At 46.1% G+C, this 24,953-nt stretch overlaps 1 protein-coding gene across 2 annotated transcripts in view; it reads right to left on the bottom strand.

Moving 5' to 3' along the window:
- Positions 1-18,197: 18,197 nt before the first annotated feature.
- The window catches only part of NUCKS1 (nuclear casein kinase and cyclin dependent kinase substrate 1), a 30,844-nt gene continuing 24,088 nt past the window's right edge, over positions 18,198-24,953 (bottom strand). The window contains exons 4-7 of one of the 2 annotated variants that reach the window (XM_045982772.1): positions 23,913-23,968; positions 21,940-22,092; positions 20,938-21,084; positions 18,198-19,472 (exon numbers count right to left, since the gene is read on the bottom strand). In XM_045982772.1, coding sequence (XP_045838728.1) covers positions 19,273-19,472; positions 20,938-21,084; positions 21,940-22,092; positions 23,913-23,968 — 556 coding nt within the window. In that variant the 3' untranslated portion in view covers positions 18,198-19,272. Of the gene's footprint in view, positions 19,473-20,937; positions 21,088-21,939; positions 22,093-23,912; positions 23,969-24,953 lie in introns of both variants that reach the window. The other variant, XM_045982771.1, reaches the window with a different exon arrangement.

Below are 24,953 nucleotides of genomic sequence, written 5' to 3'. Positions count from 1 at the left end.
CTACGCAGCACAATCCCATTGCTGTTCCAAAGCGGGACAACCACTGTCCATCTCAGGCCTCTAACATAGCAAGGAGAAGTAGAAAAAACAGCACCAGCCAAGCAGTAGTGGAAGGGACGACCCCTTGGGCTGGAACCCCATTGGCATCGGCTCTGTGGTGAGGCAATGCCCGGGCCACAACAGCAGAGAGAGAGGCGGCCTGCGTGAAATCCAGTGGGCTGCCGAGACCAAGTTCCCCACCCTTCATCACACTCTCCTGCTCCTCTTGTGCCTCTGTGGGCTTCCTTTAAGCCAGATTTCTGAAGTCTTCTCCTGATTAGCCCGCTGCGATGTCTTTTGGCCCTCCTTCCCCTTCGGGAAGGGAGAGGAGAAGGAAACTAACATTCATTCGGGGTCACTTGGAGTCAAGAACTCTATACGTACTGTTTTATTCATTCTTATGACTCCTACGAGAAAAATATTTATGTTCCTTTTACAGAAAGGTTAAGAACCTTGCCCAGAACACAGCTAAAATGGGGTGCTGGCAGGATTTTGAATCAGGTATGCTTCCAAAGCTCCCTTCCCTTCGCTCTTAGAGCTGCCTGGGCATCTCCGGGACTTCTCTGTGTACCAGCGTGCACTGCCCCGTGCTCTCTGTGCGCTGTTCTCATTCTCTTCCGCCTGGAGACTGAGCCCTACCTACCTTTGGGTTCCCTCCTGCCATCCCAGCAGCTTCCCTCTAATGATGACCTTGCCTCCTCTGATGGATCTTTTCTCAGAGGTGTCTTGATTTGGGGCGGGTTGTTGGAGGTCATAGCATCACGTGGGGGTAATTCCTGTGTTCTCGTTCACCTGTCCCTGGATAGAAGTGCTGTTTGTCCTCTGTCATTTCCAAGAAACGGTAACTGAGGATCCCCGCAGGATGCTGTCACTGGATAGAAAACCACTCAGTGTTCACCTAAAACCTGGACGCCAATGTCCACAGCCGCCTTATTGGTAATAGGACCCAGACTGGAAACGACACAGATGTCCTTCAACAGGCCAGCAGTCAAGCAGACTCTGGCACTAACATGCCACAGATTACAACCGGGGAATAAAAAGGATGAACTATTGATACACATAACAATTTGAGAGCACCGTCAGGGAATTAGGCTGAGAGGTAAGCCAGTCCCACAAGTCACATGCTATATGACTCCTTTCGTATAGAAATAAATTGGAGAAATGGAGCCCAGTGTTGCCAAGGGTCAGGGACGGCCTGTGGGGAGCTGGGTTACGGAAGGACGTCAGGGATCCTGTTCCCTGTGGGGTAGTCATTCAGAACCTGGATTGCAACAGCTCAGGTGTACACAGGCGACAAGACTGTAGGCAAGTCAACACCCAGGCAAACACACACGCATGTCACAGGTGAGTCATGGGCCATCTGCATGAGATTGGTGGAATGTATCCGCGTCCATACCCCGGATGTGATATTACACTACGTTCTGCTAAAAGTTACCATTTAGCAAAGTGTATAATCGCTCTGTATTATTTCTTTTCACTGCATGGGAACTTACAATGATCTCAATTTTAAAAAAAAGATCTGAGAGATTTCCTGCCCCCAAGGGCCTCACAGTCTCTGTGTGTCCCCTGTTCCTTTTCTCTGATTGTGTCTGCCTCCCGCTAGGGCCTGAACGTTGTTGAGACATAATAAATTGGTGGTCTGATTTTTCTCAGGGAAGAAATCGCTGTATGGTCAGTGAAGGGCCATCAATTCCGGTTAATCTTCAAGCCTCTTCCTGATTTTCCCAATGCGGAGCTCCTGGACTTTGCATTTTGTTAAGGGAGAATTGGGAGGGGGAGTCACCTAGAACCTTGGGGATCCAACCCCTCAATCAGGGGTGTCGGAGGAAGGCCACAGAGAAGAAGCCACCTCTCCCAGAATCCCCCATGTGGAGCCGAAGGGACTGCGGGGCGGGTCCCCCAGCCCCGCCCTCCCCCTCTCTCCAGCGGTGGAAAGAGGAAAGGTGCCCAGAGCCCTCACATCCTGGAACAGGCTTCATGAGTAACCCTTCCAGGGAAGCCGCAGCGCAGCTGTTTCCTGCTCCCCTCGCTGCTCCCGGCACGGCACCCTCACCTATGCGCCCACGTGGCACTGTGTTCTACCACCGCCTCCCGGGGACTGGGCCGCCCAGGGAGGCCTGGGGGGAGAAAGATCCTGCCGGCCGGCCTGGGCCCTCCGCCAGCCTCCCCTGCCTCCCCGCCGCCGTGTCCGCCCTCCCGCCCCCGCCCCCGAGCCAAGCTGGAAGCAGCCAGCGGGTCCCCAGCAGCTGGACACAGCAGGGGTGAGCCAGCCACACTCCTTCTCACTCCCGAGCTGCAGCTGAGGGACTGTGGATAAACAGCCCCTCGGGGACTCTCCACCAGGCAGCCACCACCTAATCTCATCCTCTGCTGGGCTTCCCCGACCCCCCCCCCCCCCCCCCCCCCCCCGCCCAGCATCCGTGTCATGCCCAGCGGCAGGTTGGGACAGAGGCCTCCACGGTCAAGAGGAAGTGTCCTGAGTGCAGCCAGCCGGCACCCCTGCGCAGGGATGTGGGGGAGGAGCGCGGAGGACAGACAGCTGCTTCCTTCTTGTCCCTCCCATGATACCCACGAGGAGGGGGCACGGGGCCTGGGGTTTCCCAGCTCAACTGAGAAACTATTTTCTTTCACGAAGAGGCATGTAATTACCCTCGGGGGAATGGGAGGAACCTGGAGATCCGCCCGGAGCCTCGGTTGGCTACTCTGACAAGAGAGGGGCTACAGAGTGATAAGAAGCCCCCCTTCCAGCCTTCCAGCCTCCCAGCCTCCAAAACACACAAACACTGGGTCCTTTGCCTCTTTCCTCTCTTGGACCCTCACCCAGGCCACACTCTGGGTGCCCCAGAAAGTGTGGACTGCCTTCCTCGTGGGGGGGGGCAGGGTGGGGAGTGGTGGGTGGAGGGAGACAGGTAGAGGCAGGATCACCCCTCCCCTCTCCTAAGAGGGGGTCCTGTGCAGCCTCCCTGCTCCACATTTCAGGTTCTCTCTCCACTCACACCAGCCATCTCGAGAGACCCCCCGTAGGTGTGGATGTCCGTTCCAGGCTTCCCCACCACCCCGCCGTCCCTCCTTCATGGGGACCTACTGCAGCATGAGAGAGGGCGAAGTGGGGGCTCATGCTACTTCCAGCCCATCCCGACCTCAGCCCGCATTAGCACAGTCCTATTTCCGAGGCAGAGCGCCCCTGGGAACCCTTTCCCCAGGGGTACTGGTTACCTGTGATGGGCCCCACGAACCACCCACCACCACCTAACCATGGAGACCTGACCCGCAGGGAGAGAACGCTGTTCTGAAGCAAGCCTGGCCTGTGCCCGTCCCGAATGCTCGAGCATTCCAACACAGACCCTGTCTGGCTCCATCCGCAAATACCAAAATGTACACAAGAAGCCCGTTGTTTGCCAGCTACTTTATAGGACAAAAATAAATAAACAGATAAGGCCTGAAGCAAGGCATTGAGGAGGCTCGGAGAATCAGGCGCCAGGAGCAGCCAGGAGCGTCGAGGCAAGGAGGCAGGGTGGTTCCCATTCTCCCATCCCCTTATTCACGCAGATTGCACCACTATCCCACCCTCAAGAGAAAACACAGAGAAATGTAACTTGCCTCACAACAAGAATGAAGGCCGTGTGGTTCCAGGGCTGGGCTCCTTGCTTATGCTGCAGAAGCATTACTAACCTGCCATCCCCTGAGGGGGAGTTTCGCTTAGGATCCTCACTCCAGCTCTGAGCAGTAGACCTTACTGCCATAGTTAACAGTCTGAGAAACAGACCAGGGAGGTGAGGTGTCTTGCCAAGCAAGGGCCCAGCTGGTTGGTTCGTGGAGAACCAAAACTCAAGCCCAGGTCCCTGAATTTCTGTCAAGAGCTTTCGTTTCCTCTTCATTGGATCTCTCTTTTCATCTGTTTTTCCATCAATCCATTGTTCCCTGATGCTTCTGCTAGAGGCTGGATATTCTGGGAAGCCAATGAAGAGAACCAAAATACAGCAGATCAGCATTGACCTTAGTTACTAAAAAGGTTGCCGTGTCGTGGTTGTTGGGTTATGGGATCTGGGGTACATGGTTCGAGTAGGTCAAGGCCTCCGTGTCTTCCTCTGTAAATTGGTGATAGCGGTATGACCTGTACCTGAAGGGACCGTCGTGGGGATTCAAGGAGAGAAGGCATGGTGAATGTTCGAAAAGGTTCCTCCCACTCAGCAACGGGAGTTACTGTTATGATTCACACAATGTCAGAAGAAGTAGAAGTCGACGGCCAGAATGAGTTTCGCAAGGGGAGATGGACATTATTAAAAGATGTTACCGTGTATGTTCTCTTTGCTCCGTTCTTGAATGTGAGTGTCTGTGGTTTGTTGAGGACATTTTCAGAGTCCAGCTGTCTTTCCAGGAGGAGAATGAAAAAGCCCTCAAAACCAGGGCATGGAGTCAATAGCAGACAGCATCCTTAAGTCACAGGATAAAAAGCAGAGGTGCCAGACGAGGTCTGTGACAGTGCGATTCATCGAAGGGAGAACAATGGGTTTCGTCTCCACAGACTCTTACAGAGAGATGAAGCATCCAAGGATGGGGACAGTTATTTCCAGGAAAGGCAAATAAGGATTCAGCTATAGGACTTCACTGGGGCTGTTGAGCCAAACCCCAAAAATATCCAATAGCTGCTTGGTCTCAGTATCATCACCTCGGCCAAGTTGCCTTTTCCAATCAGGAGAAACAGGCAAAAACCCAGGCAAAGGACCCGTCCCACTGATCCTCTGTCGTGACTGAAGCCCCCAGTGGTTCTCAAATGTCAGTGTGCTCCAGAATCAACTGGAAGGCTTGTGAAACCCATTCTGTTGGGCCCCACCCCGGGGGACTCTGCTTCAGTAGGTCTGGGATGGTACCGGAGGTTCTGCCCTTTGAACAAGTTCTCAGCTGATGCTGAAGCTGTTGGTCCCAAGATCACGGTTAAGGCCACTGGCTGAAAGCGCTTTCCTATGGGCGGCAAAGGATATCAAATTGCAAAACCCTTAGTGCTTTGCTTTCCAATGCATGTTAACAGTTGCATGGCATTATTAATTATTACTCTCTTCTAGGACATTAATTAGAAAATAAAGATGTGTCTTATCAGTTAAAAATTTTATGTCGAGGGCCACCTGGGTAGCTCAGTCAGTGAAGCATCTGCCTTCGGCTCAGGTCATGATCTCAGGGTCCTGGGATCGAGCCCAGCATCGGGCTCTCTGCTCGGTGGAGATCCTGCTTCTCCTTCTCCCTCTGTTGCTTGTCCCGCTGCCTGTGGGCTCTCTCACAAATAAATAAATAAATAAAATCCTAAGAAAAAAAAGAATTTTATGTTGAAAACAAAACTCAGCAGAAGAAATCTCTTTTGAAAGTCTGTTTGACATACTGTCGAGTGAGCAGAACAAAAGGCCTCAAAAGGCAGGGAGGGTTCCTTATTCCTCCCTCTGGTCCTTGGCCATCGGATGCCTTCTTGTGGAGACCCTTGCCTTGTGTCCCCCTCTGTGACCAAGCTAGTGTTGTGCATCCACAAAGAGGCTGCGACTTCCTCGTCTTCCAGACAAGAAGGCCGTAAACTCTCCTAGTTCACAGCTAAATTGTCTTAATACCACACTCCTAAGAGGGAACAAAAATCCAGTTCTCATGACCTTAAATGCTGACACTTGTCCAAAATGCCTGACGAGGAGGAAGCATGGTCATGTACTTTCACAGAGCTCACTGATGGTAATTGGGCTGAGAAAAGCGAAAAATTTTACTGAAGTCAAAATGACCAGTTCTAGCTCCTCCAACACGATAACGTGACAAGAGGAACTTTCGACTTCTGGGAGTTTATCTTATCTACACAAGAAGCACAAGGATGTTCTTTTAGATCTGATGGAAGAGATTGTTACAAGATGACAGGCTCTTGACCAGAATGTCAGGATTTATAGTCTGACCGTTACTGAACTTACATAAACCAAACTTGGTTTTTTTTTGTTTTGTTTTGTTTTTTGTTTTTTCAAAAGGCCTCCTTACTCTCTGTTGAAATTGGGTCTTTCTTCCCCAAGGCTGAAGAGAATTTGCGGGGGAGGAGGGAGGCATCCATTTCGCTGTTGCTTATCCCTGAGGTTCAGTTGCCAAGACGGGCTTCATCCATGAAAGGCTCTCCTGATAGGGGCTGTCCAGAAACCAGAACAGTGAGGCTTCAGGATCGTGAGAACTCAGGCAACCACACTGCATCACGAAAACAGTCCATCTGAAGCCTCTGGGTTCTGTCCCTGATCATGGCTCCCGGGGATAGTTTGGTGGCTTCCTCTCTGGTATGAATCTTGAAAGACTAAAGACTCAAAACTGTGCTGATTTCATAGCCCCCAAATATGCAACTGACAAGTATTTTGAGTCTGTTTTCTCATCCAAATGAGCGTGTCCCCGTTGACTTGGCATCCGCATACCGTTGGTAACCACTGGATAAAATTTTTTTCCCTCTGAGAGGCTGAAGAAACATTCAACTCCAATCAACTCTGTGTACTTCCACTACTAAAAACACACCTTTATTGTTCAATTTTTTTCAAAGATTTTATTTTAATTTTTTTTTTTGACACAGAGAGAGAGAGATCATAAGCAGGCAGAGAGAGAGACGGGGAAGCAGGCTCCTGGCTGAGCACAGAGCCGAGTGCGGGATGAGGGGCTCGATCCCAGAACCTTGAGATCATGACCTGAGCTGAAGGCAGAGGCTTAACCCACTGAGCCACCCAGGTGTCCCCACTAAAATCACACTTTTAGGAGTGCTGGTGACCCAGGAGATGCTGTCCCTCTTCCCTCCCTTCAAAAGTTGCCTTATATTGTGGCTTGGTTAAAGTTTACCCTTCTGCAAGAGTGTTCTTACTAATAAATAACTCATTTGTACTGCAGAGACAAAGCTAAAAGGATTTGGTTCTGCAGGAAGGAGGTTTTCACCCCCACATACCTTGCCTGGAGGTACATTGCGGCTTTTGTTTGAGGCTGGTTGGTCGCCAGTGCCAGCAGGGACCAGGGTGCACAGGGAGCGCTTTCCCAGGCGTTAGGTGCACGGGGAGAACCGGGCCCTTATTATTTTTTTTTTTAATTAATGTATAATGTATTATTTGCCCTGGGGTACAGGTCTGTGAATCATCAGGCTTACACACTTCACAGCACTCACCACAGCACATACCCTCCCCAATGTCCATAACCCCACCACCCTCTCCATCCCCTCTCACCCCCCAGCAACCCTCAGTTTGTTTCCTGAGATTAAGAGTCTCTTATGGGAACCGGGCCCTTATTATTTCCCTTCTATAACAAGGGGAATCAGGCAGGAGGTGGGGGGAGGTGGGGGGGGCAGGTGGGTAGGTGACTTGTGTGAGGTCACCCCGAAAACTGATCTGCTGCGGCCACCATCAGCCACAAAGCTTCTTGAAGCAGGTCACTAGAGGAGGAAAGATGACGGGGGGTGGGTTTCAGTAAAACAAAGGACTGCTCATGCCGAGTGGGCATGGCGTGTTCTTCTCAACTCTGCTGCTGGACACATACCGTTTCGGAAAGAATCCAGTTTTCACTATTTCTTTTTTCTTAAGATTTTATTTTTATTTATTTGACACAGAGAGAGAGATCACAAGTAGGCAGAGAGGCAGGCAGAGAGAGGGGGAAGCAGGCTCCCCGCTGAGCAGAGAGCCTGATGCGGAGCTCGATCCCAGGACCCTGAGATCATGACCTGAGGCTTAACCCACTGAGCCATCCAGGCGCCCCCAGTTTTCACTATTTCATGCTTTAGTTCCTTAAACCATACCGATATCCCAGAAATGCCACTGAGATCCAAAGTGCATCTTTGACCGGGTTTCTTACCGGGGAGTAGGACGAAAGTCTTCGTTATACCACAGGTCCCAATTTTTGGTTTGGGATATAGTCACCATAATTTTCATTGTCGGTAAATATTACTGGCCAAGGACATCTCTGGGTGGCTCAGTTGGTTAAGCATCTGTTTTCAGCTCAGGTCATGATCCTGGGGTCCTGGATTGAGTCCCACACTGGGATCCCTATTTAGTGGGGAGTCTGCTTCTCCCTCTCCCTCTCACCCTCCCCTCTGCTCATGCTCTCTCTGTCTCTGTCTCTCTCATTTGCATGTGTGCTCTCCCAAATAATAAAATATTTAAGAAAAAGATATTATTAAAAAAAGATTTTATTTATTTATTTGACAGAGGAGAGAGGACACAAGCAGGGGGAACAGCAGAGGGAGAGAGAGAAGCAGGTTCTGCGCTGAGCAGGGAACCCGATGTGGGGCTCAATCCCGGGACCCCAGGATCATTACCTGAACTGAAGGCAGACCCTCAACCGACTGGGCCACCCAGGTGCCCCTAAATAAATTAAATCTTTAAAAAATATATTGCTGGCTAATTCAGAGGGGATCTCTAGAAGCAACAGGTGTTCTGGAATCTCCCATTTGCACTGTCTGGCATTGTTTATTTCTTAGAGTTTTTCTAAAGTAATCTCCATGCCCAGTGTGAGGCTTGAACTCACAACCCCGAGATCAAGAGTCACAGGCTCTATTGACTGAGCCCACCAGGGGCCCCTCCACTGTCTGGCATTATTACTGTCTGCACTTAGACTTGAATCTCCCAGAGTGGGGCACCTGCTTCTCGGGGACTGCTCGGTGGTGTGATGCCTGGAGAAGACTGAGTGGCCCTTGAACCAAATAGGTCTTTTTTTTTTTTTAAGATCTTATTTATTTATTTCACAGACAGAGATCACAAGTCAGACAGAGATCCCAAGTAGACAGAGAGGCAGGCAGAGAGAGAGGGGGAAGCAGGCTCCCTTCTGAACAGAGAACCCGATGCGGGGCTCAATCCCAGGACTCTGGGATCATGACCCGAGCCAAAGGCAGAGGCTTTAACCCACTGAGCCACAGAGGCGCCCCTGAACCAAATAGGTCTTGTTGTTTCACTTGAGGGCGTGGGGAGAGAGTGAGGGAAAGAGAGATGAGAGGAGGAACGGCCTGTTTCTCCCATGGCCCAAGACTGGCCCATTGTGTAGGCCTAGGACAACGGCTGATCTCTGTACCGAGATGCCCGGGTCTACCCTGCATACCGCATTCACACCAGCGCTTCCCCTACAGTGAAGCTTGGCAAGCTCTGCGCTGCTCCAGGTCTGCCAGGAGATGCTGTTGGGCTTGTCCTCAAGCCCACGCTGTGGCCGTCCATAGGCTAGCAGGTTCCCCAACCACTTGTAGGCATACCTGGTTCATGGATAAACAGTATTTTTGCCCCAGAAACAGCATCCCCATAGAAACCACTCATTCACAAAAACAAGAGAAGGCGAGGAGAGATAGTGGTAAATGAGGTCAGAGGCAGGAGAAGAAGAGCAAACAGGCGGGGCTTGGAGCTTGTAACTGAGATGTGGCATGCATTAGATATGAAGTTGGGTCACTGAAGCCCGGGGCTGTTCCGAGATCGCCACAGAACGTCGACCGAGTCCTCAACTCAAGAAGAGAGTCTTACGGGGCGCCTGGGTGGCTCAGTGGTTTAAGCCTCTGCCTTCGGCTCAGGTCATGATCTCGGGGTCCTGGGATCGAGCCCCGCATCGGGCTCTCTGCTCAGTGGGGAGCCTGTTTCTCCCTCTCTCTCTGCCTGCCTCTCTGCCTGCTTGTGACCACTTTCTCTATCAAATAAATAAATAAAATATTAAAAAAAAAAAAAAGAAGAGAGTCTTACAGGGACCCCTTGGTGGCTCCATCAGTTAAGTGGCTGCCTTCAGCTCAGGTCATGATCTCAGGGTCCTGGGATGAGCCCTGCATCGGGCTCTCTGCTCAGCAGGGAGCCTGCTTCCTCTCTCTCTCCCCCTACCTCTCTGCCTACCTGTAATCTCTCTGTGTCAAATAAATAAATAAAATCTTTAAAAAATAAAAAAATTTAAAAAAGAGAAGAGAGTCTTACAAAAGAGCTTTGCTATGTCATTATTGTTACAAACTTCAGAAGTAAGACCACATTTTAAGAAGGCTTAGTGGGGTGCCTGTGTGGCTCAGTTGTTAAGTGGCTGCCTTCAGTGCAGGTTGTGATCCTGAGGTCCTGGGATCGAGCCCTTCATCAGGCTCCCTGCTCAGCAGGGAACGCGCTTCCCCCCTCCTGCTCCCTCTCCCCCTACTTGCGTTCCCCGTCCCTGTGTCTCTATCAAATAAATAAATAAATAAATAAAATCTAAAAAAAGGAATACACTGTTTTTTAAAAAAAGGCTTAGTATTTTATTCCAATAGGCTGCCTGAGCGAACTACAAGGGAACCAAAGGGAGCATGCATGCTTGTCAATGTCACTGTCTCTACACACCTGTTATTGATTCTGCCACTACACACACTCAGTTCACTGTGGATGAGAATCACTTCTTGCCGCATAGCCAGCCAGCTAGAATTACTGAACTGGGCATCTTCTTTAGATGTTTGGGCCATCATGGTTCTTGCTGCCATTACCTCCTACCTTTTTTTTTTTTTTTAAAGATTTTATTTATTTATTTGACAGAGAGAGAGATCACAAGTAGGCAGAGAGGCAGGCAGAGACAGAGAGGAGGAAGCAGGCTCCCTGCGGAGCAGAGAGCCCGATGCGGGGCTCGATCCCAGGACCCTGAGATCATGACCTGAGCCAAAGGCAGCGGCTTAATCCACTGAGCCACCCAGGCGCCCCACCTCCTACCTTTTTCAGAGCCTTACCTAAACCATCCACCCTCGTCTCTTGTTGTCGGGGCAGCTCTGCCCACACGTAGACTACGTATTCCTGTTCCTACCCGAGGTGGAAAGTGTACATCTATTAGATGCATTACGGTTCACATCGGCCTAGGACTTACACATTCTGCTAAAAGGGTTTGCGTGTGTTCACTACATATGGCATTATCTATTAATAGCTAACACAGTACCAACAGTGGTCATATATACACGATCTTCCACAACCTATTCCTTAAAGCCCAAATTTTTGGACAAATCATTTCTAGGTGCTACCTTAGAGCTAAGTCAACCCAAACTATTATTTCCAACATTTTACTATCATAGTTTTAAAAAAAGACTTTATTTATTTGTCTCAGAGAGAGAGAAAGAGAGAGGGCGCACAAGCAGGCAGAGTGGCAGGCAGAGGCAGAGAGAGAAGCAGGCTCCCTGCTGAGCAGAGAGCCCAATGCGGGACTCGATCCCAGGACCCTAGAACCATGACCTGAGCCGGAGGCAGATGCTTAACCCACTGAGCCACCCAGGTGTCCCTGCCATCGTATTTTTAAGTTATCATTTGCTTTATTAGGATGGAAACTCTGGGTGCACCCTCTCACTCCTTGACCCCTGAATTAGTAAGGCATCGGTTTCACAATATTTGTCCGGGACTTTCATACTGAAACAAGGGCACTCCCACGAGTGCTGCTGATTTCTCCTGGCCAAACCATGTCAGAGTGGGCACTGTCCATTCTATTAAGATAGTGGAGGGAACAAGAAGCATGCCATCAAGATAAAGGAACAAAAGGTACCACAGTTACCTTGAAAACAAGTTTCCGTGTTCGTTTTATGCGAACATGTGTTCGTGGTGCTTGTGCAAGAGACCAGGCTTCTGAGCTGGAGGGCAATTTCAAAAGACAACACCTGTTTCAAAATAGGGCCGAGAGTTCACCGTTGCATTTTGAAATCTCAACATATCCTTTCATTTTGGGGTATTACCATAGATTTCGGGAGTTGTGAAAAGAGAACATAGGCAGACTGATGTGTGTGAATCAGGATCCCATTTCCCACTTAGAGTAGAGAACAGACAACAGCTGCATACACTAGGATGTAAAGTGGGCAGACAGATCACAGAACCGGTCTCGTGCAAGTAGGTGGGAGGGCGTCTTGATACAGAGGACACTAAGCACGAGGGGACAGTACCTAAAAGTGACTTGGGAGAATGCCTGACTTGTTCAGTAGGTAGAACACGTGAGTCTTGATCCCGGGGGCATGAGTTCAAGATCCAAGCTGGACCTAGAGCTCATTTAAAAAAATGATAATGATAAGAGAAATAAAAATAAATAAAAATGAGCTGGGGGGGGGCACAAGCCCTTTAGCTAAGTATATGGAGGGCAGACACTGCCCTCTACTGGCAGAAGATAAGGGCCGTGTGTGTGTATATAGAGCCAAGATGACAAAATACAGTCCTCCAGTCAGTATCTTAAGACATAATCAGAAAATAAAAGCTTTTAAATGACTTAAAGCTTCATATCTAGGGGTCACAAGGACTTTCAGGTAAATTAACAATAAATTTTCATATCTTACCGAAAAGAAATTTTTCCTTTTAAATCTTTGATGTTAGTTATTGGACGGGCTCCTGTCATCAGCGCTAGTGAGAGCTCAGCTAATGGTCCAAAGGTGATCAGGAAGGAAGCGCAAGGCGTCCACTTATACAAGATAGTGGGGGCCAGTTTTGGAAACAGCGGCTGTGACCACTCAAAGCACACCGAGCTGACGACCTGAATTCAAAGCCTTGTTGTATCCCAACACCAGCCAGGACAAACCACATCGTACCTGAACCAGTTTCTGTGCCACGACATTGGAGGAACAACAGACATCTGGCCAGTCTGTTGTTGGGAAAACTCAGTGAAGTATTATGTAGACAGAAACCCTTCCATCTATTGCAAAGTGCCGAATATCTACAATGTCCGATTACGGTGTGGTAATGCTCGTGGATGGGAGAGGAGGGAGTGACAGGTCTATTTATGCCTCTGATGTTTGTCCTCCCGATGGTTTTTGAAATTCCTTACACCAGACTACATTTCTCCAGCATTGTACTGAAACAGAAATTTGGTATGTTAATCATAAAACACCTAGAGGTTTTTTTGTTGTTGTTGTTTGAGAGCGCGTGAGGGACAGGAGTGGGGAGAGTGGGAAAGGGCAGAGGGGAAAGGAGAAAGAGAATCTTAAAAAAACAGGCTCCATGCCCAGCAAGGAGCCCTCCTTGATTTCATGACCCTGAGATTATGACCTGAACAGCAATCAAGAGGCGGACACTTAACCGACTGAGCCACCCACGTGCCCCGCAACACCTAGAGACTATTGAGGAAAAGTGGCTGGTTCTCCCGAAGTCAAACTCTCTGTAAGAAATTAAGTTATCTAGTCACTGATCGGTAACACCATGCAGAAAGCATTTAATTTCAAAGCCAAGCTGAGTTGGTATGTTAATTACAATATTTAGATGACTAGGCAAGAATGTTAACAAGGGGAAAGGTTGAAAAGAATTAAAACCCCAATAGCTAGAATATCAGCCCAATTCTAAAGAGGGATCTTAAACCATGTATCTAAGTAATATTTAGCTCTAAGTTGCAGGTTAGTGTAGTCTGTATGGGTATCTGAAATTGAACACAATGTCTGGTTTTTTAGTATATTACCTTCTTCCATATATTATTGTTAAAGAATTTTGCCTTCCACAGCTTCATCACCTTGAATGTGAACATGAGGGAAAAATGCTAACTAGGAAACCTCATACACCCAGTCCAGTGCCCCCCTGATTATCAGAAGTTAGGGAATCTACTACCTATTCATTCCACACTCTTTAAGTATTAATTACTCCTTTTGACTTTTGAGACAAGACATGCCCCTCCCCTTTTAAAAGATTTTTATTTATTTGACAGAAATGGTGAGAAAGAGAACACAAGCAGGGGGAATGGGAGAGGAGGAAGCAGGCTTCCCAGCAAGCAGGGAGCCCAATGCAGGGCTCAATCCCAGGACCCTGGGTTTATGACCTGAGCCAAAGGCAGATGCCTAACAACTGAGCCACCCAGGCACCCCAAGACATGCCTTTCTTGTCACCAACAACAGTGATAGTCACTGTTAGTTTCTAAAGAATTCATTCAGGAAGTAGTTTCCCCCCTAAAGTCAGGCTGGACTGGGAGCTGACAGGTCAAGGTCATCACTGTAACATCAGTGTGTTCGCTGGAGAGTGTTGTAAGAAGTACACAGAGCACACATCTGGGTTATAAAAGCCCTTTTATAAAGCCATTTTTAAACAAAACAAAAAAAAAGTTTACAAAAGAAAAAAAAAAGATACAGAAAAAGAATAACTTGCTTCATATGTCCCAAAAAAGAGAAAAAAAAAAAATAAAGGGGACAATGCCAACATGCTCAACAATAAAGGGTTCTTTTTCTTATTTTTTTTAATACAAAATACAAGCAAAGGATACACATACTCAAAACAGAGCTCAGGAGCAGACACGCAGTCCTGGAGACCCTTCAGTAAAAGAAAGCAGGAGTTTGTTTTTTCTTTGTCTATGCAGATACATACAGAGACTGGGATATGTAAAAATTAAGTGTCACAAAAGACCATCACACAAGTCTACCAATGCACGTTGCATCTATAATTCACGAACATGGTCAACAAAATCATGTCCACTTCAACCTCGTTTCATTTAAATTAAAAAAATCTTTTAAATAAAGTGGTTACATTCAAACTTTAACTTCCTTAGTACCATGCGGCAGACGTCAGCACCGGGCAGGTATCACAAGGACGCCCATCCCCGGCGTCTGATCCTGGACCTAGCAACACTGTAGTATTAAGAAAGGGATGTCCCCCGTCTCAGCCCATGGACTAATTAAATACATTTAAACAGGTTCCTCTCTATAATCCTTCCTGCTCAGAACACAGAAGATTAAGAACTAAAATCAAGGAAGACTGGGAGTTTCAGAGATGGCCAAAATGAAGTCTGAAAATGAATCAAGGCAAACAATTAGTGAGAACTTGGCTGCTGCTTAACCTGGCAAGTCTTCAAGTCTTTCTTTGAATCTTGCTTGAATTGGGTGTATAAGGTTTGCTACAACATGTTCATGGTAAACAAACTCTACTTAGAGCTCTTATTTACAAATCTTGTAACAAATACTTCTGGAGGAAAAGAAGAGAATTCACTAATTTCCCGAAGACAAAAGTTTACTGCCAGACATATACAAACACACACTCACACACACACACCCACACGGTACTTCGGGGGATTTTATACATGTTATTTAGGGCATAAGCTGAGTACTATACCCCTACACCCCATTGAAAAAGGAACAACCAAAAAAAAAAAAAATCCCAATTTTACCCTTCCCCCATAAATCTAGAAAACCCTCCCTTCACCCCTGATGTACAAAGTGTATGCACAATGGTGGCATTCCACCAGCTCAGACAGATGTCATCAGCTCAGTTCCCCCCATTGGCATGGCAACAGGCAGGTTGACAGGACTTTTCCCAATAGTGGTTAATACACAGTCAGCACCACTGTGAATTTTGTGAATTAGACTTTGAAAAAAGGTGTTAAGTTAGGGATTTGGGATTCAGGGAGTCGTTTTATATCAAGTTTATCCCAAGATGAAAGGAGATGGGAACTGGGCTATAGATAGCTTGATGTCCCAATATTCAAACTAAGTCCCTTTTCTAATAAACCCAGCTCTGTGTGCAGAGAGAAGACAATTTTCTGACCCCAAGAGCAAACAGCTTGTTTTATCTTCCCTATCCTGTGGCAGGAAACATCTATTAACTTGTTCTGCTGAAGTTACCTCACTGCCATGAAAGAGCAGAGCCCAGGTTTTGTCCTTCCCAAACGCCCAAGGGGACAGTTTCTTCACTGTGCAGCTACTGGAGATGCAGGAACAGAAAGAACTGGTCAAATCCAACCCCCCATTCTTCAGAACAGCAACGATGGCCACATGATCCTTTAGAAAAAGCTTTCCTTGTTGTTCCTGGTAAGTTCTGCCCTCGCCTACCTACTACGCTCAAAGCATCTCCTAAACTGGTTTAAAGAAAAGCACCTCCTTCTCCCAACCAGTCAGCCAAAATCCACTTGATACTTGTATGTTCATGGATAAAAGAAGAAACTTTCTTTTTTTTAAAGGCATCAAGTTCAGTCTAGCGGACCATATTCACAAGTGTCATTTACTGGATTATAACCTCAAATTCCACCTTGATTTGTTACCCGTAAAAAATGCTCTTTCAACTCGTGCCAAGGATAAGTATGAACTGAGAATTGAAATGGAGCAAACCAATTACGGTGGGGGGGGGACAGTATCCAAGCTCCTTGGTGCGGGGGAGGGACAGTATCCAAGCTCCTGGGTGGGAAATCAACTACTCTTCTTCCAGAGGGAAACACTCCCACCTTTACCTCCCTAAAGGACACACCCATTAATTTCCCTTCAGGGACGCCATAGCTGGTGGGGCTATGAAAGGGAGAGACGTTTCAGAAAGCAGGACAAACCTACGTTCGCTGAAATTGACGTGCATCCTGGGGCGGGGCGCTCCATTGATTCCAATCTGAGGTGGGGAGAGCTAAAAGCAGCAGCAAGTTATGGATTTAAGATCCAAGCTACCCATTTCTAGCTGTGGACGTTGGGGAGGGGACGTCTGGAAATACAGAATGGTAAGAATGTAGTGTCAGTCAGCATAGCTGCCGAGATCCATGTTCCAGAGGTAAACCTAAGAGCTAAGAGAAATCAGGTACCACGAACAAGCACCTTGCCAGTGAACACCCCACTTCCTGAGCACTGCAAACAAGACCGTGAATGACGCTCTTGCCACTTCACCATAGGCACGCTAGAGGGAGAAACGGGAGTTGAGTCAAGGGTGGTGCCAATGGCCAGTCACTGTCAGCTTCCAGCTTGTGAGCCGGTCCTGATGTCGCAATCGATCAAGCCTGACTATCGAGCACCTGTTTCCAGTTGAGACACCACAGCTGTCCTCCTGCATGCTTGCATGATTGGAGGGGAAGACCAGAGTGTTTCCAATCATCAATAAAAAGTGGAGAAAACAAAGGTCATTCAGAGCCTGTCTCACCTGGGGACACAGATCCTTTTGTCTAGTCCATTAGAAATATAGAAGACATTTTTCAATCTCATGAATTAATTTTTAAAAAAGGGATCGCAACCAAATGCACACAAGTCACCTAGAAGACAGGATTACCTCTAAAGAATGAGCGTATATCACGGAGATGTTAGTGCAGATTAACATATTAAAGAGACCAAGTTACATAAAATACCAAGGCTAAAGTTTTAAAAGACCCCCGCCCCACCCCATCTTCACGAAACATAATCTAAGAAAAGTCCAAATGTTACTAGGAATGTAGGACTTAAAGTTACAAACCCCTAAAAACAGAAGTGCATGGTGGAAACACTGAGAGGTCTTTTGTTACTAGATGAACCCGAACCTTCTTGTTAAAACTGGATACCCGAAAACCCACTAAAGCAAATAGAACAATCTTTATCCCCCTCATTACAAAGTTCACGACTCTAAAGTTAACCATCATGAAAGATAATAATCCAACTGCAACATACGTTCAAGTTTCGCATTTTTGGCCAAGTACTAAAATCTTCAAATTCATTCTCTAACACACGCAAGTGTGCAACAGTGAAATGACTCTGCCACTGGGTGTTATTTTAAAAAGTCAGAGAGTAAGGACAGTCTCTAAAGTGTCTTAAAAATCAGAGTAAAAATATTCCTTAAATAACCTTTTGTCCTAGGAACATCTGCAAGAAAGCCACGTGGTCTGAGAGAAAAACATGCTCTAACATAAAAGACAGAAAGAAAACCGCTTAAGATACCGAAGCAGCACACCTACATAAGAAGGCAGAGGTTACATTTCACTATTTTTTTTTTTTTTTTCAACTTACTAGCACACTAAGCCCCCTAACCCTTGCTCTCATGAGCTCGTGGTTATCAGGATGTGGAGGATCAAACCTACAGAACTATCTCCCGATGACTTTCGTAAGGCATGGACAGTCTGTTCTCAGCGGCACATGGGCTCCTAACTACATGGTCTCCCTGGCCTGGAGCCCCTGAAACTTCTGCTTTAAGCAAGGCGAGCAGTAAAGCAGGGGCACAAGGAGAGGGACAAAAGCCAACTGAATGGTGTGTGAGTGGCATGTACCACACTCCCTCTCAGTCAAGCACAGAACATGAAGGAAGCAAAGGAGAGAGCTGGGGAAATCATGTCCCAGAGCAGAGCTGGCAGGCTCTGGGGATGGGGTATGCAGTGGGACGCTACGTAGGAGCAGGAAGCTGAGATGCACTTCACGTGTCTACAAAGTGGGAGGATAGGTATGTGAAAAGAAGAATGTTCTATCCCCAAATAAAAACAGAGCATGGTTCATGGGATAGGAATGCACATTTTTGGCATAAAAGAATTTCAATTTTCTGTTTTCATAAAGGAAAAATCTCAAGTCTTTGTGATTGAGTTTCACATTAATTGGTACTTTATTTGCTTAAAACCTAAACATTGTCAGTTAAGAAGAAATCCACTCTGGTGTATAGATCTTGCTGTTTAAATCCTAAGGTTTTTTTTTTTGTTTTTTTTTTGATCCTTGGTAATTTTATCCAAGAAACAGAATAGATACATATATACTTAAAAACATGAACCATTAGAGAATGAAATAGGAAATCAAGACGGATTTAAGTTTTGGTGGCCCTTGCCTTTTTTTCCTTTTTTTTTTTTTTTTGTTCTTTTAAAGTTCCTGAAAGACTGTAGCAGGATAAAAGGATCACTGGCTCCGGGTCTCTTTGAGATAACAAGTGATGAAATTTACAAAAAAAAAAAAAAAAACCAACAAACCCCCCAAAAAACAAAAAACCACACCCTCAAACAAGGTCAGGTAACACCATGCCCTGCCTTACCCCCAAGGTAAAAAATAGGAATACTTTTAGTAACAATTCAGAATTCATCTTTATGTCCTACCTGCCCCATCATTGGGAAGTTTAACATCATGATTTTTTAGACATCTATACTTATGTATATAGACATATAAACTTGTATTAGATGACAGCTGATTTTTTTTTAAGTCCAGGTAGAGAGAGAAGCAATCATTTTTAACTAAAACCCTTCTATGCTTTTTGATTACGGTTCATTTTCTACCATTTAGCAAAAAAGCAGAATTTCCATAGTGTTCATCTCAAATCTTATTGCTTTACAACTGTGGTATACCTTCCATTAAAAATAAAAAGGTGAAGCAGTCAATCCAGTGATTATTCTGACATGGCTTTCATTGGGAAGGGGTGGGAAAGAGGGGTGACGGCAAAGAGAGGACCAATAGACAAAAAGGTAAATTAAACTTACAATGGTTTTCTTAAAAAAAGAGAGCGAGAATGTTATTTTCAAGAAAAGAAAAAAAGCACTGAAAGCCCATGAGTCAAGCCATAGCCAAAACCATGTTCTATCTTAAGTAGGTTTTCTTTTTTTTCCCCCTTTTTCTTTTTTCTTTTTTTTCCTCTTTTTTTTAATAAAATCTCTCCCCAAACCATCATCACTTTTTTAATCCTCCCCAGACTGGGCTTCATCTTCGGACCCTTCGTCCCCTGATTTCTCAGGTGGAGGGCTTGCCGAGGGCTTCTTTTCTGGAGGGCTCTCTGGTTCCTCGTCTTCTTCTTTGGGAGAAGGAGTCTTTTCCTTTGAAGCCTTTGAAGCTGTGGGGCGCCCCACCTTCCCTTTGCCTTTCACAGGGCTTGGTGTCACTGGAAGAAGAAAAATACCAACATGGGGAAGGGAAGAAAAGAAAAGATCTTCAAAAAAAATTGGCTACAAAACAAAACTTTAAGAACTAAATGTATAGGGGCACCTGGGTGGCTCAGTGGGTTAAGCCTCTGCCTTCCGCTCAGGTCATATCTCTGGGTCCTGGGATCGAGCCCCACATCGGGCTCTCTGCTCAGTAGGGAGCTTGTTTCCCCCCCTCTCTCTGACTGCTTCTATGTCTACTTGTGATCTCTCTCTCTCTCAAATAAATAAAATCTTAAAAAAAAAATGAATTAAATCTATAAGGACCACACCCCAACTGACTACAAATCAAGCAGGGTACTGGTTCCCAATCACTCTTGCCAACACTACGGTGCTGTCTTAGCAGTGATGTTTATAATAAAGAAACAGGATGCTACAGAAACTGCATACTATCCTTAGTGGTTTGTGAACACAGGTTGTTTATGATAAAACTCAGGTTTAAAAAGCAGGTCAAAAAAAAAAAAAGGCGGGAGGGAGCCTCGGTGGCTCAGTGGGTTGAGGCCTCTGCCTTTGGCTCGGGTCACAATCCCAGCGTCCTGGGATCGAGTCCCGCATCAGGCTCTCTGCTCCGCGGGGAGCCTGCTTCCCCCCTTCTCTCTGTCTACTTGTGATCTCTGTCAAATAAATAAATAAAACCTTTAAAAAAAAAAAAAAAGGGCGGGTCAAAAAGCATGGATACAACAATGTGAGTAGAAACTGAAGTCATCAGATTTTCAAAACTTTTCTTCCAAGGATGTGTCATTCATTCATTCATTCATTTATTTATTTAGTAAACTCTATGCCCAACACGGGGCTCGAACTCACAACCAAGATCGAGAGTCGCATGTTCTACCACTGAGCCAGTCAGGTGCCCTCCTCAAGTCACTTCTGACAATCCCGTGATTCCCAGCAGTAAGAGGTGATGAGTGAAAAATGTAAAAAAATCACCAGTTCTGTCAGAAAAAAAAACCAAAAACAAAAACAAAGCAAATCTAGCTTTCTGATTTCAAGCTGTGACTAGGAGACTGGCAGCACTCGCAACGGCTCCAAGAAAATGAACCCATGCTGCCAAGTGTGGTTTTATTCTAGCACAAGGATGGGGTAAGGATCAGATGGGAGGACTGAAATCTGTGACTACAGGTGTGCATTTTCCCCTTTCAGGTCTTTCCTAGTTGCTGGGGTTGTGGCCCGGGCAGGAAACAGCACAGGCACAGCTCTGCTATTGGAGAGTTTCTACCGCCGGGCCGCCAGGCTCGCAGGGGCCATCGTCCTTCCCAGTAAGTAGGAGATCCCTCCCAGTGTGGAAGATGGGATCCTCGCACAATTCTTATTCTTGTGAGGCGTGTGGTCAATGCCGAGCCCTAATGAAGAATTTCTGCAGAGAAAGTTTACTGCTCCTTGAAATTTTTCAAAGCAGCCATTTAATTGTACTTGTAGACAACTCACCTGTGGCCTTTAGCCGGGGTTTGGGCATTTTCTTTTCTTTTCTCTCAGGTTTGGACTTCTTGACCATCTTTTTGTTTTTCTTTTTTGAACTGCCGTAGTCACTATCATCATCATCTTCCATTAGGAAATCTTCATCACTGCCGGAATCTTCTGAGAGGAAAGAAGAAGTTCAGCGTCCAACTTAATGTATACATCCTTCCCAGGGAATGGAGGGAGACAGCGCTAAGCATGACGGGAGGATGGGATCTGGGAGTCAAACACTCTCGGATTCTGGGGGCAGCCGGGCCGCCAGTCTGGCTGGAGTCCTCACCAGCCCCACATGTAGGGTGGGGCTTAGTGTGCGCATACGCGCACGCACAGACACACACAGACACACACACACACACACACACAGAGGCTGCAGAACTGACTTGTTTAAAGAATCGGATGAAAACAGGAAGAGATAAAACTTAATATGAATAAAAACTGAAGATATCACCAAACTTTTTTTTCATCAAACAATTTTAGGTAGTTCCCTCGTTCCCCTATAGTACTGGGGAGACCAGGGAAATCAAACAGAACCAATTTAGTGTCTTTGGTCCAACTATGAATAAATGAAACGAGAAAGCTAAAGACAAAGCAAAAATCATACAATTTATTAATCCAAGTAACGTGTGAAACACCTAAATTCTGCTATTAACACTTTTTTGTTGTTGGGAGAAGAGATCTACCCCTTTGGCTCCAAAGCCAAAAAAAAATCTTAATCACAAAACCCGCCATGTACTGTTATTCTAACAATTGCTGATTTAGTAGTTGAGTTCGAACGATGGACACCAAAATCAAGAGAGTCCCTGATCCCTGAGCCTCTTAAAATATCAACCAGTATCAAAAAGAGCCATCTCTTCTAACAGCAAATATCGAATTTAAGGGACTGGCTGTAACGTTTGGCTGCCACAAGAACGCAGAAGTAATCAAGGTCACCAACTCTGGTCCCCACCCAACTACCAAGCCAGCCGCACGTACTCTCCTGGAATGGCGTCTCGTCCTCTTCCTCTTGTTCTTCTTCGCTGCCTACATCTTCCATGAGCATTTCTCTCTGCTTGGAAGCTGCTTTAGAGGCTGCCTGCCGTTGCTGGCGTACATTTTTATGATCTTCTTTTTCATCTTCGCTGTCCTCTGTAATATCAAAGTTAGAACGCAGCGATCAAGGAGTTGTGCGTTTATCGGACGGCTGACTAGAAAAGCCAGTATGAGACAGAACCTGCAGCTTTATTTCATTCAAGTGGGGGAAAGTCTATCCTTAAAAATTCCTACAAAATATACAAAAGAGGAGCTAAAATACAAAGAATGAACTTGAGAAAGATTATGTCCTCATTACTGCATAGAAAAATATCATAGGCATGGAGTTTTTAAGTAGTCATGAAGCTGAATTTAGGTGTGAATATATGCTTCCTGTAATGTATTTTAAACTTGTATCACTGTGTTGCCCTAAAATTATCAATTACATTTCAATCTATATTCACAGTTTTTAGAAACTAAAGTCAGAATTTTTGGAGAGAGAGAATGCACGAGTGGGGGTGGGGTAGGTGGAGGCAGGGAAGGGCAGAGAGGCAATCTAAAGCAGGCTCCACCCAGACCCCCGGGATCCTGATCTCAAGACCCTGAGATCATGACCTGAGTCGAAAGCTTAATTAGCTGAGCCACCCAGGTGCCCCTAGAAAAATATTTTTATTTTTATTTTTTTTTAAAGGTTTTATTTATTTATTTGACAGACAGAGATCACAAGTAGGCATAGAGGCAGGCAGAGAGAGAGGGGAAGCAGGCTCCCTGCTGAGCAGAGAGCCTGATGCAGGGCTCCATCCCAGGACCCTGGGATCATGACCTGAGCCGAAGGCAGAGGCTTTAACCCACTGAGCCACCCAGGCACCCCTAGAAAAATATTTCTAAATAGAAGAGGGAAAGACTGTCTTCCAATGATACTATTCTAAGTTACAAAACACATTTCTTTACAATTTAGGCAGGCAGATAACAGGCTAGAAAAGGAATGAAAGCAAACAGCTCAGTGGAGTGAATTCAATGGAACTCTGTCTACCCCTCCACTTATCGGCTCATAACAGTGATCTCATTTAAAGGGGGCCCCAGGACACAAAAGCAGGGGAGTGCAGGTCAAAACTAAAATAAACCCTCAGTACTAAGAAGAGTTAAATTCAGAAACAGAAATATCAACAAGCAATCAGGATTTAACATTTTATTTACTATGGAGTCTCTATTCATTCTTTTGAGTTTAAATTCTTACCAGGAAAGCTTTCTCTGCGGCTACTGTTTCGAAGGACTACTTGCCGGCTGGAACAAGGGTGTTCTAGCCTTTGCTTGCTCTTTACCCCAGAGTTCATCCCCACCCCCTCCCCACTTTAGAGTGTTACATCACTTAGTATTTTATATGCTCTTTTAAATCAATTTTAGTTTGATGTCTATTTGTTCACATAAATTTTTTTTTTAAGATTTTATTTATTCATTTGAGAGAGGGACAGAGACAGAGACGGAGAGAGAAAGCACAAGCAGGGGGAGAGGCAAAGGGAGAAGCAGAACTGAGCGGGGAGCCCAAGATGGGGTTCGATCCTAGGACCTGGAGATCATGACCCGAGCCAAAGGCAGACCAACCATCTTAGCCACCCAGGCGCCCCACTTATATGGTTTTTAGTGTTAATGATGCAGGAGAATCATCTGTAAATATTTTTAAACAATAAAGCCCCAGTGTCCCACTGAGACCTGCTAAATCAGAAATCCAGAGTGTGTAAGCCTGTTAAGGAAAACCCTTACAGGAGGCTGCAGCAAGCCACCAGCACTTCAAAGTTCTTTGCTCTTCAAAGACAGAAAGCGCTTCGTCGTGCCAGTATTTACAGCAGTGCCCGGCATTATTATGAAACCTCTTATTAAAACGTCCAATGAATGAAGACATAAATCAATGACGTATTACATTAAAAACTGTTTACTACCTGCTGAGTGAGAATCGTCCTTCTTGGTTTTCACATCTTTTTCTTCGGAGTCCTCGCTAGAAAGGGAAAAGACAGTTAAAGTTTAAAAGTCTTAGATCAAAATCTAAGTGAACACAGATCCCCAGTGTCTCTGACAGGTAAAGAACACCTCTTCTGTAGATGAAATATTCAAACAGATGCCGAGGACTGAAACTGCTTCCATTAGTTCCCTAACTTGACAGGGATGCTAATGAATAAGCACAATTTTATCTACTTTGGGAAAATACTGCTTCCAAAGACCCAAAGGAAAAAAAGAAGCTATCTCAAACATGGGCTAAAAATGTCTCACCTGTGTGGATAAGGCCTGGTTCACAGCAACACTTTTTTTTAAGGTTTTATTTATTTATTTGACAGAGAGAGAGAAAAAGAAAACACAAGCAGGGGGAGTGGCAAGCAGAGGGAGAGGGAGAGGCAGGCTTCCCACTGAGCAGGGAGCCCGATGTGGGGCTTGATCCCAGGATCCCGGGATCCCAGAGCCAGAAGCAGACGCTTAACCGACTGAGCCACCCAGGTACCCCTCACAGGAACATTTAATAATAAAAAAACAATTCTCTGTTGTCAGAGGCAAAGTATAAAAACACAAAAAGTAAATTACACAATGTGTGAATGGTGCGAAAGTAGGCAATTAAATGGACAGCACCAATTACAGATGGAAAAAACACCTAGAACACAATTATTAAAGGAAATTGGAGTGCAATTATATAAATTACAATAGCCTTAAAAATTTATCTGAAACAAAATGAAAATAAATCAACTATCTCCTTATATTTTTGCCTCCAGTATTTCTATTATATCAGAAACACCAACACACAGACCTGCCCTGTACCATGGAGAAAATAAGTCAGCTCAAGATCACTGCGACTTCACAGTCGCCTCAGTTGGTTAAGCATCTGCCTCTGGCTCAGGTCATGATCCCAGGGTCCTAGGATCAAGCCCCACATTGGGCTCCCTGCTCGTTGGGAACCTGCTTCTCCCTCTCCCTCTGCCTGCCGCTCTCCCTGC

The sequence above is a fragment of the Meles meles genome, chromosome 17 (genome assembly GCF_922984935.1).
Source record: "Meles meles chromosome 17, mMelMel3.1 paternal haplotype, whole genome shotgun sequence".
In the NCBI taxonomy this organism is placed as follows: domain Eukaryota; kingdom Metazoa; phylum Chordata; class Mammalia; order Carnivora; family Mustelidae; genus Meles; species Meles meles.
This window is presented reverse-complemented; position numbering and strand designations above follow the sequence as displayed.